The sequence below is a fragment of the Pavona decussata genome, unplaced genomic scaffold (assembly GCF_977016875.1).
Source record: "Pavona decussata unplaced genomic scaffold, jaPavDecu1.1 SCAFFOLD_223, whole genome shotgun sequence".
Classification (NCBI taxonomy): domain Eukaryota; kingdom Metazoa; phylum Cnidaria; class Anthozoa; order Scleractinia; family Agariciidae; genus Pavona; species Pavona decussata.
In genome coordinates, this window is record NW_028145628.1 from 3,695,331 (window position 1) to 3,715,185 (window position 19,855).

The following is a 19,855-nucleotide window of genomic DNA, read 5'->3' on the forward strand; positions in this document are numbered from 1 at the left end:
AGAGCAGGTGAAGGGGAGAGGGTCATATCAACAGTCTTACAAATCTTTGACTGGAATGGATTTTTAGACACAAGGCATCACCAAATTCACCAAATTCACCAAAGTGCACCAAATTCTGCATCCCCCTCGCCCCACCCCCCCGATGGCCAGGTGTCATATAAACAGGAAAACAGTGACTATCAAGCCTGGGAGGGGAGAGGGGGCATGGTACCCCCACAAAAAAACTTTGAGACAATTGTGTGACCTGCTCTTGCTTGTAAGCTCACATTTTCACAGCAAAATATTTGGTTTTCCACTCATTTTTAGATAAAAAGTAATCTACCATACTCCAGCCCTGAATCTCACATCGATATCTGTTTTCAGACTTTATCCTAATTAAATTGATACACATTCTCTTCAAGACCAAAAAGGTTAAAAAAATCACATCCAAATATGCTGCACCCTTACCCCTGTGGGGGTTATCTGCAGAATATTGGCAAGGAGTCCCAAAAGGGATCATTTCTGTGGGTGCAGGTCCAATTCCTTTTAACCCCTCACAAGCTAACGGTTTTTTCTCACTATTTCTTGTTCTGGTTAATTTTTAAAAGTCATTACAGACTACAGGCCTGCTATTAAGGTCTAAAATAACAAATGACTTCTTTCTTATTTCAATCTTAAAGCTTTATTTTTGATATATTTTTTTCTTGTTTCAAACTATAAAGTCCCATTATATCTAGTACATTTATTAATTTGTCTTATTAACTTTGCAATTTTATAGCAAATTAACAAGAATAAAATGGTAAGAAATAAAAAAAGATGGTTTGCAAAATATTGATGACAGCAAGGCAAATTTCCAAGAACAAATTTGTGGGAGAACCTGGCAGCCTCTCAAAACGTTTGCAAAGTCATTTCAAAGAAAAAATTTAAAATAAGTCCTAGACATCACTAATAAATTCTAGACCAGAGGAATCATTCTAACCTAGCATTTTCACTTCCAGTGTACTTTGTTAGAGAGACCCAGAAAGTAAGAAAGTGTAACTATAAAGTCGAAGCTTGTTGATCAAGAAAGCAGCTTATGATTTGGTAGTCTTTGGAAATGGAAATTGTCACCCATTTACAGTCAATCCACGTCACGTGTGACCGGTATTTTTGAAATTTGAACGGAGTTTTGAAATGTACACGTCAGTTTTGAACATCGCTGGCAAGATTTCAGAAATTACCCCAAGCTAGTCTTTTGACGGTATAAAGCTATGAATTTATCTTTACAGTAGAGCATTCGGTAGTCAAAACTAACAATCGTTTCCCAACTGTTTTGAAATTTATTGTTCAGTTAAAGCATCATTTTCATAAAGATTTTTCAAGATTCCATTCAAATACCGGACATTACAAAAAGAAATTTGAATGTTCATTTCATTCTTGGAAAAACTGGTCACGCATGATGTAGACTGACTGTAAGCATTACAGAAGAAAAAAAAATGTGACTGAAGAAAAAAAAAATTGTGATGACCCCTGGAAACATCTGCTCAGAGGGCTCAGGATGTCAGAGGAAATGTTCCATTTCAAACTAGGTAATTCTCACTGTTTTGCTTGTGAAGAGCCGTAACATCTGGACAATTAATCTTGTTTCAGATTCTCCAAAAATGTACTTTGACACTTAAATTCAATAGTTGTACTACACTATATCTGATGTTCTGAGGTTTCAGTCAAGAAGTAAAAAAGTCACATGTAATATGGTGGAATCTTTTTTTTTCTCACTCTCCAACAAACAACTTGCTTCAACTTGAGCAGCTAAATTTAACCTAGGTAGTCACCAAGCTTTGACTCCTGATGCAGGACTATCAAACTTGCTGGGGGTGGAGTGGGTCAGGTGATATATTAATGAGAATTTGATGACTCATTCATATGAAGGGCTGCCATTCTTTCAATGTCGTCAAGGCTGAGAGACCACACCCACATCTTGAAGTCCTGTTTACAATTAAAAATATAATCATGATTATTACATAACGGTAAAAATATTTCATTTATGCTGTGTGGTATTAGACTAACAGTTTCTAACTGAAGGTAGATAATAATTAATTTCTCTTAACTGCAATAATTATTCCTCGCGAAGCGAGGGCCAAAGGCCCGAGCGTAGCGAGGTTAATAAATTTGTCGGGCCGAAGGCCGCACTCGGGAGCTAAGCCATGCGAATTCGAGCTGAACATATATTTATATGTTTATATATTTCCGTGAAGGTGTCCGTGCTGTTGCCTGGCAACAGTGCGCAAACAAAGTATGAATGACGTCAGACTGTCTGGCGTCGTCTGAAAAAAATTTGCATGCATCGGAAAAAATATGCGTGCATGATCAAATTTCAACGGCAATGTTCATCAATATTCACTGGATACAGAACTATCTCTCCAGAATATTTTCCCTTTCTTTTAGAAATCTTTTTTGTGAAAGATTGCATTGAAGAAATTACACGTTTGTGGCCGCGGTAAAATAATTTTCCGTGGGAAATAAATTCATCGAACACGACAGCGCTGCACGCCCGTTGTACATTACGTCGCGTCAGAAATAGATTTTCAACCGCAAACTAGCCTGTGGAACTACGAAAGGACCATGCTCATAAAAAAATTCCCATGCCCCTTTTAATCTCCTCATTTGATGCTACATTTCGAGTAAAGAGGGTTTTCCACCCAGCCCCAGCTTCGCGAGGTTTTGCGAGTCACATATTTCTAGTTATAACTGTAATTCTCTCTTTAGAAAGTGGTGAATTCTATGTAATGGCCCATGTAAGGTGTAACTAGTAACCAATCATATGGAAGATCAAATCTTAAGCAAAAGGATAAATCACTAAACTGCTTTGGCTGAAGGAAGTATAGTCATGGTGAGTGTATGCAATAAGGACACCACGCAGCTATATTTGAACTTACTAGGCAAAAGATGTTGGCCTTAAGACTTAAGATTCTGTTTGCTTGAAGCTTGCAATTTTATATATTAAGCAACATGAAAAGCTTTCAGTCATTTTTGTGTTTGTTTTTTCATGCCTTTTAAAATGGGAGCTGTATAAATTTCGACCATCCACAAGGCAGAGGTTTCGTTAAGATTTTGAAAAGGCATGCAAGAGGTTAGGGCAGCTGAGCAGGATAGTTAACTTGGATGTGTTATTTCATGGCGAGTGTTGGTCATGATATTAACAGCAGCCAGACAAGGACATGCTCACATCTGCAGTCAATAAGTTTAAGGAATGGGGTTTACCAACAGACTTTCAGCCAGAAATTGAAAATTGGATGTCCAAGGAGCTTGTTTCCTGTTAAAGATTCTCGGTAATTTTTCAAAGGACCCTTCTGTAAACCACTTTAAATTTGTGATGTTGGCATCCTCGTTAAAGATTACCCTCATCAAAGAAGAAGTAACTTTTTTTTTTTAATGGGTATCCATACAATGCCTTGACACTTTCGTGGCTAAAAACGTGGGGACAAACAGAGTCTGCACAATAATTATTATCCATTTATTTATTATTCAAGAGACATTCATTTTTCCCTGCCTCTACATCTAAACAGTCCAGAAATAGTTCTTCTCTTCACGTGTTTCTGAGATACTGAACAAAAAAATGGTATTATAATAACAATAAATGATATCAAACCTCCTTGAATTTGGCCATCACTTTTTCAGTATCCTGAGAGCTGAAGTGTCCTCGGAGGAAATCTCTCAGCTGAACAAAGAACTCATTAGGATCTTCACTGCTACATGTAGAAGCTCCATCACCTTGCTTTCTAATGGACAGGTGGAGTTTGCTTCCATCAGTGATCTGATGCTCACTCAAAATGGAAGAATCTAGCAAATAACAATAAAGACTAGGCTGAGAAAAAAATAAAAAATTAATGTACTAGAAGCTGCAATAAAGAACAGAATTGCGCAGACCAGTATCAATGATTTTATTTTAAGATTATTTTTAAGTATCCTAGACAACAATGAATTATTCCACAAACCCCTTAACAGCGTTGGATTCCACATCAGTGTAACACTAAATTTTGGTGAGTTGGGTGGCGGGGGATAATCAATTATTTAACTTAAATAAAAAAAACTTAAAACTTAACAAAGAACCGAACTGTCCAGACCAGTATCAATGATTTTATTTTAAGATTATTTTTAAGTATCTTAGACAACAATGAATTATTTCACAAACCCCTTAACAATGTTGGATTCAGCATCAGTGTAACACTAACTTTCGGTGGGTTGGGTGACGGGGGATAATCAATTATTTAACTTAAATAAAAAAACTTAAAACTTAACTCGGAAATGGCCTATTGCTATTCATACGTGCTTGATCTCTTCATGCAACTTATTTGGTAAAGACACAAGGTAGTTTACATTTACATCTACTTCCACACAACAAAACACTACACTAAACAAAGACTACAACTGTAGACACTACATAGAAAATGGTCAATTATTTCCCAAAAAGGATTATTGCAAGAAAAGACACAAACTGGATTGCAGAAAGGGAATCTTAAGTTTTTACTCTGTGATTTCAGTGAACAGGCAAATACATGCTCTTTTTGTATGAAAAATTGAGCTACTTTTGATTGATGACCTTGAGATCACTCCTTCCTTCTCCCTATATATAACTTTATGCTGTATGGTTTTAATTACATGTAAACAACACAAAATCATTCTATTTGTGCTACAAAGGTGTAGAAAGACAGAACACATTTTGTACAGCTTATTTCAATGAAGTGATTGCAAATTTTTTTAAAGTAGTTTAGCAATTTTTTACCACATTTCGTGGTAGGCCATTCAATTGTGAATCTTGAGAGGAAACCTAATTTTTCATAAGCCTTGTGTTTCCTCTAGGTTTCCTCGCCATTTCATCTTCCTTTGTTTTGTTTTTAAATTTCTCTTTCTGAATAAATCTGCATTATAAAGTAAGACAATAAAATAAAAAAGACAAAGTCAAGAAACTCAGTTTGCATTCTCTGAACAAACTGTTTAGCATAAAACATTTTTCTCGTTTTGGTGGCAAAGACCTTCATCTGAATAACACAATTGTCAGGGCAAGCAGAAAAACGGAGAAAATTGATCTCACTAGGCCCAGGGCGAGGGGTACTTTCAGAATCAGTCTATACTATAGGGATCTTCCGCCCAATACGGTATGGGTTTTCAACCTTGATTCATAACTAGGGTTAGTATAGGTACTTGACTTGGCCTTTTGTCTTTAAGTTACCAAGAAATATGCCACAAAAGATTTTCCCCATTTCCCCAACATTTTTGGCAGTCCAACCATATCTCTGACGTTGCAACCACGGATCATTGTCGGAAATAGAGTGCTCAAATTTAGTGTAGGAACACATCGTCATCATCATAAGCTTTATTTATTCAAGATATCACGACCATGTACAAATGTGGTTTTCCTAAGAGTCCAGTCTGAAGTTAAGAGCATGGTCCATGTAAGATGCACGCGCAAGTTTCAGAGAAAGCCTCTTCTTGTTTCTTTCAGAAAATGCCTCTGCATGGCAAGAGCTCATCAAGTTTTGCCATACTCTACAGACTGACTGTCAGCTGTGCTAACTACTTTAATTTATAATATTGGCACTGCGATAACTATAAAATTTCAATATTTTAAAACATGCCCTTAAAACAATTCCTGTTCTATCCAAAGCCATTTATAACATGCTTGACATTTAGTGTTTGATGCTTGCCAAACTGAATGCATCTTGTTTACTATGATGCATTTGTTTATGAAATTTGCAACAGATTTCCAGTGTTGTTTTTCAATTCAAGTGATTAACAGATTATTCCGAAATAGTTATCGTAAACTGTGTCAGGGTTTGATAGCCTTAGTAGCACATCCCATCCGAGCTTTGATTGAATTCCCCCCCTCCCCCCCTCCAACCCCTCTTCCTAGATCCCCCTTCAGGACTATGTGACAAAAGTATTAAGCTGAAACATGTATGTAAGCATTTTAATACCTGCTAATGTTTTCCCCTTGAAAACCAACCTCTGCTGGGATACAGGAATGTTAAGTTTCTCAGAGACTAGTCTTTTTACCAACGTGATCTGGTCGCTTTCGGAAACCTACATGTATCAAGAACGCACAGAATGACGAGATTTCATTTTCGGCACAAACCGGAAATCACTCGACTGTCGCATGTTGCAAATCGTATTTAATCACGACAACAACTTACCTCTAGTCTGACTTCTTGGCCATGTAATTGTTTTACAGTAATCTGCATAATACGAAGAAGGATATTTCAAAAGATGGATTTTCTGGCACAGAAATACACAAAGCGTCCAAAACTTCAGAAATGCCGGAAGGAATGAACATGCGTGGCTACTAAGCGTGGCTTGGTCCCCAAGCTTATCGTTTCCATTCCTCTCTGAGGGTTGCACAGGCTACCAAAGCAAGCTGGTTTCCATTTAAGGTGATTCCACTGAATTGCATTGCGCATCCTTGCTGCGCATAATTTTTCGCGTCATTTAGCGCGCGCACGAGCGCGCGCACGCACAACTTTGCTGAATTTCCTTGAGGTTAAGCTCGGCAGGAAAATAAATGGTCCTTTTCTTCTAAACGAGCACGGTGACCCCCATTTTTTATTCAACGAAATTAAAGAAAATACGACTCTCTAAGTTATATGCCAGTTTCAATAATTTTTCATTATTCAATTTCGAAAACTTTTGTGGAATCACTACTACGATCAATTTTGGACGTTTCGCGGGAAGCTTACAACCGCTCGAATGTCCCCTATTATGCCATGGGATTAAGTTATTTAGCCACTTTATGGCGTTTTACTACAAAGTTACAGTACTGTTATAAGAAAAAATGCTAGTATTTCATTGTCAGTACTAACTTTCTGGAAGTAGTGGACACTTCTCACTGAAGACTAGCTCTTTTAATATTGAGGTCACATGCCCAGAAAATAGTGAGATACTACAGCCCTCTAGGGTGAAAACAAGCACGGTGACCCCCTCTTTTTATTTTATTTTTCTGATGTACTAGATGTACTTAACATCTGTAGAGATTTTCAAAAAATTCTCATTACAAACGTTCTTTCGATGGAATCACCTTAACAAATCGACGGCAGTTTTCTATGGTCTATCGCTCTTATAGACCATAAAATGACGTCAAAAAATGTTCAAAACTCAAGTGGAACCACGAGCCGCAGGCGAGTGGTTTCATTGCCAAGTTTTGGACATTTTATGGCGTCATTTTATGGTCTATAAGAGTATAGACCATAGAAAACTGCCGTCGATTTGTTTTTTACAATAATATGGAAAAAGTACGAGCGGAATTGTTTTTTTTTTTTTTCTCGTTGAGAAAGCGCGCGCGTTACATCTGACGTCATTTTTATTGTCTGTACTTTTATAGACAGTAGCTACGAGCCAATCAGCGCGCAAGAATTTGGACAGTTATTGTAAAAAGCACTTTCCTCTGAAGTTCCTTAGAGAACGTTAGGTTGGCTTAGGGTATAGACTGTCTGCAATCGCTATATTTCGTCAAACCTAACCAGATTTTAGACGTGCTCTGATCATCCTTTCATGCATCGATCCGGAATGGTTTACGAAGTGAAACAAAAATACAGCCTGATCGCAGTGGCGCACATAATCGTGCGACTCGATCGGGAATCTTAGGATCTTCTAGTGATGGCGAGAGTAACAAGGGTGTAAGAAAAACTTTTCAAACTCCCCTTTTTCCCCACCCCCCGGCATAATGAAGGGCAATGTTATCTTGCAAAGAGTGCAAACTTTGCTTGACGAGTATCTAATGATGCTCTTCATTTACAGTCCCTGTTGGCCGCCATTTTGAATTGGGTGAAATACAGTATAGTGCTGTTCGGGATTTTTTTTTCTTTTATAGTAATTAGTTAATTTATTGAACAAACTGAACATGTTATAACAAATTACAAATTAAGTTATTGGGCACGTAGAAAAAGTGTTACAACATAGATATCGGATAATGCTCCTGTCTTGCCATGGCCTACGTGTGTATAAAGCTAGGGGGAGGTTAACGTAGTCACGTCAAGCCATTTGTCTATTTTAAGCTGAATAATGAGTTTGGATATAAATTCAGAGGTGTCTACTCAGTCTTTTGCATTGTTTTACACGCATAACGGTACTGCTTTGCATATCTGACAGAAGAAGACGCAAATCCTTTGTTTGTTTCAGTTAGAAAGGCTGGTCAATCAATCAATCAATCAATCAATCAATCAATAATCTTTATTTATACACGATAAGTATTAAAGCGACGCTTCGCTTGTGGGGTCGTGTCTAAATAATTGCACCAGCTAAAATCATATAGCTACTTACTACATACAAGTCTAAAACGGTAAAAGCTTAAAATTCTAAAGTCATGACAAGGTGGTACTCTAGTATCGACTAATTATTAACACTAATTATACTTAAAATCTTCCTCCCTTCTGGTTAATGTTTGAGGGGAGATACAGTCGAAATCTAGGTGTAGCAGAGTCTTTGACCGTCTTGCCATAATCGCATACTGTATTTCTTAACATTGTCTATATCTTCATTGAGTTGAGGAACCAACGTGTTCCAAAGTATTGCTCCGCTACGAGCTACAGAGTTCCTCATGTAGTTGGTGTTAAAACGAGGGACATCAATTTTCAGTTTCTTCCTCAGTTGATATCGCTTGATGTTATCGTTGTTCTTAATAATAGCTGACATAGCGTCTGGAGTCAGGTTATTGTGGATTTTATACATAAGCTTAGCTAAGCTAATTTTATACATAAAGGCTTATTTTATACATAAAGGCTAATTTTATACATAAAGGTCATGGTGGTTGGGTCAAGTTGGTAACTGAATTGAAAAAACCTGTAGCGGGGTAAGACTGAAATTAGTTTGGTGTAAGTTATTAAATTATTGAAGGGATTCGGCACATAATTCCAGGAAAGATTGACATTCAAGGAATGCATGTTCAATAGAGTCGTTCTCGCCTCACATAACACACTTCACACAATCACAAACAAACACAAAGTATTTGAGTTCCTTATCAGTAACTAGTATCCTGTGCAGCAATTTGAAATAAAATTGTCTTGGCTTGTTATCTCGAGTGATTTTATAGTTGTTCTGGTTGCAGTGAACCCAATTGTCAGCAACTTCAGGAGAGTGTTTCCTCCATGATTTAATCGCAATTGCTTCTCATTGTATTAATTTTCTCTACAAAAAGTTTATAAAACTGCTTGCAGAACGTTTTCTTTAAGTTTAGGGTAACATCAGTAGATAGTTGGAATCGAAGTTTTCACAAATTGAGTTCAGGTACCCAAGATCCGTATGAGCTGATACGTAGCTTTTCATTTTGATATTTAATAACCTTTGTTAGTAAAGCATTTGATTTGTGAAATTAAATCAAGGGAGAGAAAAAAGATATAGACATCTGAAACTGACTTAAGATGTTTTTAATTTAATCTGATTATTAATTATTCATTTACAATTTAATGTTTATTCTAGGTTAAAGCACTTTTTTCTAACGTAGCTTTACTTTGTACACTCTTTATTGGAAAGGAAAATTAAAGTCTACAAACTAAGGTATAAGAACTATACCTCATGCATCATATATTGTATATACATTGGAAGCTCTCTTTACAAACGCCTTTACAAAACCCCGTTTGAACTCCCATTAAAACTTTGTATTTACACATTCTCGTAAGCGGCCGCGGACACTTTCAGGATTTACGATTTAGACTTTTCGTTTGTTTTTAAGTTCCCGTAAGCGGGCACCCGAAGGGAAATCGCTGTTCGTCACGATGATCGCCATTATCGCAGCATTGCGTTAGGCAACAACAACAAAATTAATACCGTGGTATTTTTTGGCATTCCCAATGTTATTTGTTACCTGGGCAAGCTCCCTTAAGCAGCCATCTATCCCTTACACCTCTAGTGGCACCATTCTCGTAAGCGGCCAGCTCCAGTTACGGACACCTTTTTTGCGTCCAAAGGGGGTCCGAGAGCTTCCACTGTATAATATATACATTCAAGGTCACACTGACCAAACACTCAACTCTCGCCTTGCGGACACTTCGCTATTGCGGACTCTCGTAAACTTACGGTCCTGAGGGTGTCCGCAATAAAGGAAGTTGACTGTAGTTGGAATATTTCCCAAAATAACGCCCTCTTAGTTTAAAAGGAAAAAGAAACTTAGTTTTCTTGAAGTTCTTTAAAACTTAGTAGCGTTACCGTTGATGTGGTCGACGGTGTATTTTTAATTGATGTGGTTATGCTTGAGATCTCTGTTACCGCTTGGTTTTCTGTTCCCGTAACATTGTTTCGTTTTTCGTTTGCGTTCTTTCCAGTCTTTTGGCGACGAATGCTTTTGAAAAAGGCCTCTCGGTATTTCACCATGCGCCATGCGTACACAAACGGGTCAAGCAGAAATTTCAAGTAAAGCAGGTTATCCACCATTAGGTTTCCAATCACGACTTTTACCGAAGGACCCTTGGATTCCTCGGTGAATAATCTTATTGTTAACACAATAGATGAGGGCATGGAGCACGTGATTAGCACAGCAAGGAGCATGAAATTTACGCGGACAAAGTTACGCTGCACTTGGGTGTGTTTGCTGTCCTCACCACGTGCGTTCGCTTTGCCTTGAAGCGAGTTTCCAGCCACCATCTTCTTTTTCATGACGCGATGCAAAAGGATGTAGACAGCGATGGTGATAGCCGTTGATCCATAGTCATGGAGGAACAGTTCAATCATAAGCAGAATATTTTCAGGCACGCCAATAAGGTGCAAACACCAGAATGCTGTTGAATAAAGGTAGATTGCCGCAACACTGATCAATACCTTTCTGTTTGTCACCAAACGGGCGTACTTTAGTGGTGATGAAACCACGATATACTGTGTCACAGTGAAGGCAAAAACGATTAAATAGGACACGGTCATGGTGAATCCGGCGATATACCTCGTGACATCCATGACGGGCCCGCATTTTAAAATTAAAACTGGATTCTGAAGGTACAGGAACATGAAGCAGGTGGCGTAAATCGGTTCTTGAACCAGTGCTGTTAGGAGGTCAACTATGGCCAAACCGATGAGAAAGTACGTGGTTGGGTTGCGAAAGATCTTCAGTGGATCGACATAAAAAGCGAGAAGAAGGAACCCGTTGGCCAAGATGGTGGCGAAGGAGACTACGATGATGAAGATGGAAGAACCAAATGCAGCTGTGTAAAAATCAGTGAAATCTGGGGCCGTCCTCATCCCTGGCTTGTTTGACTCTAAGCAAGTGGAGTTTAGTGGTAAACTCCCATTTAATTCCAGTGAAGAGTTGCTGTGAATCTCGCTTGGCTGGGAGATGTTACAAGTGACGTTCATTTTGGAGAATTTCAAGGTGAAGATAAAGAAGCCCTTCTTCCTTGAAGTACTGATCAGCTCTTTAAACTGAGAGTTCCAGATAGGTTTTTATACCTTTGTTCTTTTGTCTATACATGGAAATATAAATTAATTATTTCAGTTTGCGGTGAGATTATATCGTTGTTTTTGTATCAGTGAAATTTATTAACAGTGGGTTAGGTGAAGGTGGGGGACCTTTACTTACACATTGTTTAATTGAAAGCTAACACGGCTTGTGAGACCGTGCATTAGAAACTACTCTTTTAAAGAAACAAAACAAATAAAAAATTCAACTTGCAAAGAGGCTGGCCAGTTTGATATTTACAAAACGTAGAGGAGTTCAATTTGGAGTTCATTTTGGAAATTGCAAAAAAGAAATCCACTTTGGGATAAGAGACACGGACACTTCTAAACTGGGACCTCTCGTTTACAATTTCAACTGTTTGCAATGTGTAATCAGACAACTGTACTTATTATGAGTTTTTCTCTTTTATTGTTATATTTATCATACTGCATCATATATTACTGTCTGGGAGCTTTGCCTTCTCAGTTAGTATTAACTAAAGCATGTTGGGCTCTGCTTCTAATCAATTTCTGATTCAGCGTTGCATCCAAGGGGTGTGTGATAAATTAATCATTCAATCATGAAAAATAATGAAATTTTTGGCGTCCATGTAGTAACTTCTACATCCCTTATTTGTTTGCTTCCTTGAAGAGAGTTTGCCAACGATTTCTCTGTGTTTTTATTTCCAATCCATAAACGGATTCTACGGAGTTGCTGACCGGCCCGCATTGCTCTCTCATGCTAAAATACCAAATGCCAGAAGAGAATGTGTTTCTCTACGAGTTTAATTAAAAATTAGTTCACTCGTTCGAACCAAGGTCATCCCTTCAACAGTACCCAGAAACAGTACCTATTAATTAATAGTCAACAGGCAAGTTGGGTGGAAAACAGTACGCATATCCTGAACTTATGTGAATGCTTTTAAATTAATATAAACAATGGAAACAGTGTACACCAAGTTGCCTGAGCAGGTAATTTCGAGTTAATTTAAAGCTGAGGTATTCAATTTGTTGAGTTGATTCAAGTTTTGGGCAGTGAGTTTAATTCCTTGGGACCATTCAAAAGAAATGCGGGTTACGTTATAGAAGTTTCTTGTTCTATAAGGTGGCAGATGAGTTCTGCTCACGTTTGCATCTGTGATTGAGCTAAAGTGTGACATTGAATGAGTTTGAAAGCTATTGGGCTGTCAAAACCTCAGGCCGTAATACTTGTACAAGGAAGTTCTAACTTCAATTTCGGGTTCGCAGGTGAAATCCCAATTTATAATTATTCAAACGAAAGCCAATTGTGCAGTGTGGTCCTATGGTGGTGCTTTTAAGCTGTCCAGTCCAAGGTTAATGAAGCTTTTAAGTTTGTGAATTCTTAACAATGAAAATAACGCTGCGTAGCAGTAACTTGCTTTGCTGTTTATTTTCAATTTCTAAGCCATTGTCCAAATTAAATTAAAACTCGCTGTTGTAATTATATTATTTACTTATTTCTTGGAAAGAGAGCGTTGTCTTCCAAACTTGAAAAGAGGATATACAGCTGTTTTAACAAAGGTTGTCCGAAAAAGCGTAAAAGCGTACGCAACAATGCCGAAAGGTGGTCTGGAAAATTTATTAGGTATTTCCCAGACTACCTTTTGGCATTGTTGCGTACGCTTTTACGCTTTTTTTGGACAACCTTTGTCGGAACAGCTGCATATAGAAAGCAATTTCTGGGAATTACACAGTACGGGGAAACTAATAGGTTCCACCACGTAGCTGTTTGAGCATATGCCAGTGAATTCTAGTTACATCCTAGTAGACTGAAAATAAGGGGCTTCCAGTAATTCGCTTCTATTCGGAAGGACATTCCCGCCTCAGAAATTTGGATTAAATTGTGAAGAAAAACTGGAGTCAAACTTTCGCAACGCTGAAAAAATACTGTCTTTTGTTTTCGCAGGAGTAAATATGTCGTTCAAAGTGTGAAAAAACAGAGAAGTATTTTCGGAAATTCAACAGCAGCTCGTAAATTTGGGGAATAAGATTCACGCGTTTCCTAAAAATTTCGGCAATTGAAATTTTCAGCTCAAGAATCCACGAACTACAAAAAAGTGCATCTGCAAAGGGGATTGAATACACTGCCAATGAAATGAAAGCGCTGCAAAGGAAATTCATCAGTAGAACGCAGTCCTGTCGAAACCATATACCGGACTGAATATTCTTATTTTTCTGCCGATGTTAGGCTGAAAATATTCTTGTGAATATTCCGGCTTAAATTATAGCGTATGACGTTACCGTTTTAGAATGTATTGGGGTCAGTATACTTTTTAAGGTTTATTTCATGTCTTTTGTGCTGTATACCGTACACCTGTATTACATGTACAGTTCATCGAACTGTCGTTAGCATTGAACATTTGGCTAGTACAGGTTTTTGTCATTTTATTGGCCAGTTTTGCCGTGCAGAGAAAGGAATCGAAGAATTTTATACGGTTTAGTTTAAAACATGTAAATGTATTTACAAATTTTCAACACACAAACATAGCCTCGATATTCTTATAAGAGGTTATAAAATAAATTCTTATAAAAGGAAAAGAGTGTACGCACTCTGTTTAGATGGTTGTTATTTTATAGCAGTGAAAAAAATCTTTCAGTTCAAAGACAGTGGCCTTTGAACTTTAGGACCATTGTATTTTAGGACCATTTTCTTCATAACAAGTTTTACATATCAAGAACTGCTACCTCAAAGTTTGCCCTAAGGATGAACGGTCGGGGATCAAAGCAACAAATTAGAGGAAACATCTGGCGTCTGAGCGTCTGCATTGCGCACTGACCTCAGTCATCGCAAGGACCATCTGCCATTTTCGAGGCCCCTCGAAATTCTGCAGTTTAATATTATTGAAGAGGGTAGTTCCATCCATTCTTCGAAGCACCCAATGTTTCTCAATAATAATAATTTAAAGCCCAAATTACTATAGCTACATATAGACCCTTATATTTTGTCTGTTTATATTACCGGCGGAACATTTGCAGCAGTTATATCGAGAGATTTCTGTGGCATGTTGTTATCGTTGAGAAATTATATGACAACGACTCCAGCACCTTCTCGGTGAGGTCGTCTTCGACCAATGGAAGCCGTTAAATGATCTTAAAACTCGATTATCATTTCTGGTGTGGAAACAGAGGGTCAGAGAGTTCGCGGCATTATTCCCTGCGTGTGTTGACAAAGTTCAGCGCTCGTTCGAATTTTTTTAGGCGAGAGGAGGAAAAGATTTGTGCCTTGGCTCGTTTATGTTTTGCTGTTTCTAGTACTGAAGACAAGAAACTCACCTTTATACGTTTCCTTTCAAGTTATAGCACTAGGTGTCAATCCAGTTGTCTGCACAATAAACCCGACTAATCGGCGACCTTAAAGTCAAACTCTAAGTCCCTCCTGATTGGTCAATCTCCCCTGAAGACAATTAGAATAACGAAGGACAAAAATATTCCTTCAAGGGGAGGCATTAGCTGATTAAGGAAAACAATAATTACAAGACTTGGAATTAAATGCTGAAGCCTTTAAATATTGTTTCCTTTTTTTTTATTAAGGTTTTCTTATCAATCTTTCCATGCTTTCAATCCTCGTACCACTACCAGCATCCACGCGCTGTCTTCTACTCTGTTCTATTTTTAAAATCCATCTGTTCATCCTCATACATTTCACTAATAAAGCGCCACAAAACAGTACAAAAAAGAGTATCACCAAAATACGATCCCTGAAAATCCCCTAGCAACAACTTTTATTCTGTATTCAAGTTAAACCCCCCTTTAAGGTGGGGCTCTACCTGAATTTGAGTGAAATTTGAAGAGGTTTTAAGAATGGATACAAGAAAGGAAATGATTTTTTGAACACTAGCAGACAGTTGATACCCACGCAAGAGCACCCCAGGTTTCTAGTGGACTAACTTGGTGTCCGACTATTAATTATTAACTACAAATTCTAATTTTAAAACATCCCTAAATCTTCAACATTTCTTATTACTTTTAATTTTAACAATCCTTCAAGAAAAATTATTTCCTTCCAAATATACCTAAAAATCACCCAAAAATTCATAAAACACCCCAAAACATTGATTTGTGTAATGAATGGAGGGTTTTTGTATTGCTTGAAATGCGAAGAAGATATTTCCATTTGACCGATTTTAAGCGGCGTGAAAACGGCTTTCAGGTGTACCCCCACCTTAATGATTGAGTTGGTCAAATTTCCACAAGTCTAGGGCCGGCAGAGTTACTATGAGAAAAAATAACGGCTCTTAAAACTTAAATTTGAACGTAACCATAAGTGGTAACTGTACTAACGGCTTATAAAATTTTAGTATACACCACACAAGTGAAAAGTGTCTTTCGCACGCGCCGATTGGCTAGCTGGGAGGTGATTAGCCAAGTACTATTCACCTCCGAGCAGCCGAAGAAAAACAAGATGACTTTCCGTTTCGCCTCCGGCACTTAAAAGGAAATCATTTCGATAAACGAGGCAGCTGTTGCAAAAAATACAAAAACGGTAACGAAGTTTAGTTTGACGGCATTAAATTAAATGGTAAGTTATTTAATCTTTCCAACCTCATATTCTAAGGCGAAAAACGGAAAATACAGTGCTTTGTTTACGAAAACTGCCGAGCACTATAATTACAATATAAACAATGAAACATTTAATGTTTTGCAGCATGGTTTCAACCGATTCGCACCTTAGCATCTAAAAAAGTGCCTTTTAAAGTTTTATTTGTTCGCAAGATAGCGAGACGGAACTTTCTACAATAACAAATCGCTTACCCCCGGACTTACCGCTCGGCGAGCGAGATTTTAAAACTTTCCACCATTTGTCGGTATTACCGTCAAAAATGAAGCACTTTTTTGGTCTCAAGTTATTCCGCTTGTATGGTAAATACTAAAACAATTGAATGTGATGGATCTAACCTCGTCGCCTCGCGGCTCGGTAAATATTCGTCACTAGCCTGCGAGCAAGCTCTCTTAGTGGTTGTGGGGGGGGGGGGGGAGAAACCTCTTTCCCCCTCCCGCCCCCCACCCCCAAGAGAGTTTGCTCGCAGGCTAATCCGTCACTATTCACCTCCACTTTGGTGAATAATTGTTAAATAAACAAATATGGCGGACGGCCCTTTGGACGAAGATATTGTTTTATCCACTATTTGCATTCTTCCGTCTTGACAATAAAAAGTAAACGAAGGAAGAAGAAAAGAAAAGGTCAACGTGGGTCCGTTCGTGGTTCACAAGGAGAAAGGAACGGGAATTTTACTATCAACTTCTGACGGAAATTTTAGTTGAGGATACCCTTGTGTTTCCTCCTGTAATCTCATTGGCTAAATACTCTTTAGTCGCGTCACAAGCGTGGGCAAAAAGTTGCAGGGTAGCTACATGGGCGACTACTATCTCTGCAATTTTGTCGAGAAATAAACGTACAAGTTTTCAGATTATAAAAATTGGAATGTAAAACTTAGAGAGACATTTATTGTTCTTGTTTACTTCCATGCTTTCAAATTCTGTATTAATTTCGTCTTGTTGGTGAAATTATTCTGTTAAAGAAAGAAAATCTTGCGCGAATTTAACTTAATTTGTTGTTTTCAATTTAAGCCATCGACATCGACAACATTTCCACTGCAATTTACAAGGGTTTTTTTTTTATTATTTTCAGATCTTGCCTTCGAAAATAAAGTGTTACCCTGACTTAGCTGCATCTTTTGTGCCTTTTGGAATTGCATTTTCCTTCATCCTATTTACTTCTTCTTCAGAAACACCGACAAATCGCGAAGCGGCCATTTTGAAAATTAGTGCTCCCGCTATAATCACCTCGCGCGAGGTAATTATAGCAGGATATGACGCAATCCTTGACCAATCAGATCAACAGAATCTCTATAATCACCTGAATAGTTATACATATACATACAGAAACAAAAAAAACAAGATACGTGTTTAACGAGATACTTGTTCAACCAAACTACCACCAAGAAACACACACAAACTACAACAAATCAAAGAAAAGCCTTTCTTTTTGAAAGTTAGGCTTGTGAAATACTCTTAAAATCCAACGTGATTACAGTGTCACGTGACTTGTTCATTTCAGCCATGACGCGATTGCTGAATTTAGACCTGATCTCAGGCTCCTCTCTGCCGCAGCGCAAGACAATCTTCAGCGCCTGGCGATATTTGGGAATTCGCCACGCGTATACAAACGGGTCGAGCAGAAATTTAAGGTAAAGTAGGTTGTCCACCATAAGGTTGACAATAAGAACTCTGGAACTGCTGGGGTCTTCATTGGAGTACAGTCGTACAATCCACAACATGGCTGACGGCTGAGAAGAGAAAAACAGTATGGTGATCAGGAGAAAGTTGACGTTGATAAAATTGCGCTCCACTCCGGTTTGGTTGCCATCTTTTCCTCCGTCTGAAGTATCTTTGCCTTCTCGAAGACTCCTAGAAGTGGCCATTTTCTTCTTGAAAGCCACGTACAGCAAAATGTATACTATTATAGTGAGATACACCAAGACTATCGAGTGTAATATGTTGTCAATCTTTCGTCGGACATCACTGGCAACGCCCATCTCAGGTAACAAGCTGAACAGTATGGCATACGCGTAGATGGCTAGGACGCAGATGATCACACGCGTTTTGGTCACCTTCCGCGCGTGGTTTAGAGGCGAAATCACAACGATGTATTGCGTAATGGTAAACGCAAGTACTATAAGAAAAGAAGCGTTCATAACAGCTATCGAGATCGTCTCTCCTACCCGCAAGAGAGGTGTACAAGTCGTTAACGTCTCAGGGTGCTTAGTATACATCAATATAAAACACGTAGCGTACATAGGCTCTTGTGATGCGGCCGTTGTAATATCGACAACTGCAAGACCGACCAGGAAATAAGTTGTAGAGTTTCTGAAAATCTTCAACGGGTCGAAGAAAAACACCAGCAGCAATAAGCTGTTTGCAAGGATGGTTATGGATGAAACCAGGATCATGAAAATGGCGGAGCCAAAAGCGAATCTGTAGAACTCTTCGTACGGGTTCGTCAGGGGTACCATTAGCGATGAATTTTGCTGAGGACATGATGAGGAGTTCCCAGAGAAATTTGCCGTCAAATTACAGCTTAATGTTGATGTATTTTGATGCATTATGTTTTCGATGTACGCTGATGTTGTTTTAAGCTTCTCGCTTTTAAACGTAACCTAAATGCTGACGACAGTGAATCGCAAGTGTTTATGGTGCAAGGAAATCAGCTTCAATTAAGGTTCCTAACGGGAATGATTTGCTAATTATAACCAATGAATCTAAACAAAAGCCGCAAAAAACCGATCTTTTCAAATTCAAAAAGATTGAGGACATGAGTGCTCGCCGCCCAGTGGTGGGTAAATTGCTTTAGGGGTTGGAAGTAGCTTTCACAGCCACATTTGAAATACTAATTGTGTTATGTTCAAGCTGATTTTATTTTGTGTAAATAAAATTGTAGACGCTTTTTGGTAATGACTACAAATTTAACAAATAATTTTGATAATATCGGAGCGCTTAAAGATCTTCAAAAGAAAACCGACAATGAAAAGAGTTGCAGTTATTATTTGACAGGTAGGCCTCAGTCAGAGGTTATTGAATATTTAATTCTTCCTCTAGCAAAACAATTTATGAAAGTAATATGTTTTCTTTTGTTCTCCTGTCCCATTGCATCAACTTTACCTTCTTCTTCTCTTAAATAATAAACATATGCCAAAGTTTGGAGTCTAACTAAAGAGCCTAAATGATTAGCTGGTATTTTTACACTCAGCTGTTTGTTTAGATGTGCGAGTTAAGTTTTCAATTTTACCACAAAACAAAACTGTTTACACTTGCTGAGTTTTTTATTTGATCCCGGCTCACGCGAGATTACTCTTCCAACATTAAGCACCAATGCCTGTTTAAAAAGAAAAGTTCTATTACAATTCCGTAAATACTATTGTTTTCTTCATTTTCGATAAGAACACTATAAGCCATACCGATCTGCTCAATGGTTTAAAACTTCCACTTGCATGCTAAATTCAGAAAAAAATCGTCAAAATGTTATATTTCATTTATTCTCATTAGTTATGACTTTCATATATAAACAGTTTACAATTTCAGGAGGCCTCAAAATCAATTTGTTCAAAATGTCTTGCGGTGTCACTTAGAACTCTCACTAAGTCACCTGCCGACCAAATCCATACTGGCCGTATACGGCCTGACATTCATGAAAAGTTCGTAAGGAAAACTCGCTTAACGGGAAAAAAATGCTTATTGAAACTGGCTGTTCGTCAGAATTCCCGATAGTATCACACTAAAATAGGTAAATCACCACGAAACGTATTTTGAAAAATTGTAGGATTACATCCTCAGACGTAAAAGACGTAGACGTTTATCACATGCACAGCGAAATACTGAAACGGAATCGAGTGAATGTACTGCTGTAGATGAGGTTTTGTGTCATAGTCAACCAACTTTTAGAATGTTATTCATAGACCCAAAAGCTTAA

The 19,855-nt window shown here is 38.1% G+C and overlaps 3 protein-coding genes across 3 annotated transcripts; all 3 read right to left on the reverse strand.

Annotated features, from left to right (window-relative positions):
* Nucleotides 1-672: 672 nt before the first annotated feature.
* LOC146459235 (uncharacterized) lies at nucleotides 673-6,306 on the reverse strand. Its single transcript, XM_085090083.1, has 4 exons — nucleotides 6,150-6,306; nucleotides 5,934-6,039; nucleotides 3,608-3,798; nucleotides 673-1,944 (listed from the first exon to the last, which is right to left on the reverse strand). The coding sequence occupies exons 1-4, from the start codon at nucleotides 6,195-6,197 to the stop codon at nucleotides 1,855-1,857; spliced, it is 435 nt and encodes a 144-aa protein (XP_084946209.1). The 5' UTR covers nucleotides 6,198-6,306; the 3' UTR covers nucleotides 673-1,854.
* A 3,049-nt stretch (nucleotides 6,307-9,355) lies between these two features.
* Nucleotides 9,356-14,704, reverse strand: LOC146459236 (uncharacterized). Its single transcript, XM_085089896.1, has 2 exons — nucleotides 14,662-14,704; nucleotides 9,356-11,393 (listed from the first exon to the last, which is right to left on the reverse strand). The coding sequence occupies exon 2, from the start codon at nucleotides 11,284-11,286 to the stop codon at nucleotides 10,111-10,113; it is 1,176 nt and encodes a 391-aa protein (XP_084946022.1). The 5' UTR covers nucleotides 11,287-11,393; nucleotides 14,662-14,704; the 3' UTR covers nucleotides 9,356-10,110.
* Nucleotides 14,705-17,381: 2,677 nt separating this feature from the next.
* Nucleotides 17,382-18,401, reverse strand: LOC146459237 (melanopsin-B-like). The gene has a single exon (XM_085089745.1). The coding sequence runs from the start codon at nucleotides 18,399-18,401 to the stop codon at nucleotides 17,382-17,384; it is 1,020 nt and encodes a 339-aa protein (XP_084945871.1).
* Nucleotides 18,402-19,855: the final 1,454 nt, after the last annotated feature.

What these genes read in the sequence shown, in the direction of transcription:
- LOC146459235 (XM_085090083.1), bottom strand. Translation starts at nt 6,197, where the DNA reads ATGCAGATTACTGTAAAACAATTACATGGCCAAGAAGTCAGACTAGAG. An exon ending in GCCAAGAAGTCAGACTAGAG is followed by an intron (nt 6,040 to 6,149) that starts GTAAGTTGTTGT and finishes TGATACATGTAG; the next exon opens with GTTTCCGAAAGCGACCAGAT. An exon ending in TGATGGCCAAATTCAAGGAG is followed by an intron (nt 1,945 to 3,607) that starts GTTTGATATCAT and finishes AATTGTAAACAG; the next exon opens with GACTTCAAGATGTGGGTGTG.
- LOC146459236 (XM_085089896.1), bottom strand. Translation starts at nt 11,286, where the DNA reads ATGAACGTCACTTGTAACATCTCCCAGCCAAGCGAGATTCACAGCAAC.
- LOC146459237 (XM_085089745.1), bottom strand. Translation starts at nt 18,401, where the DNA reads ATGGTACCCCTGACGAACCCGTACGAAGAGTTCTACAGATTCGCTTTT.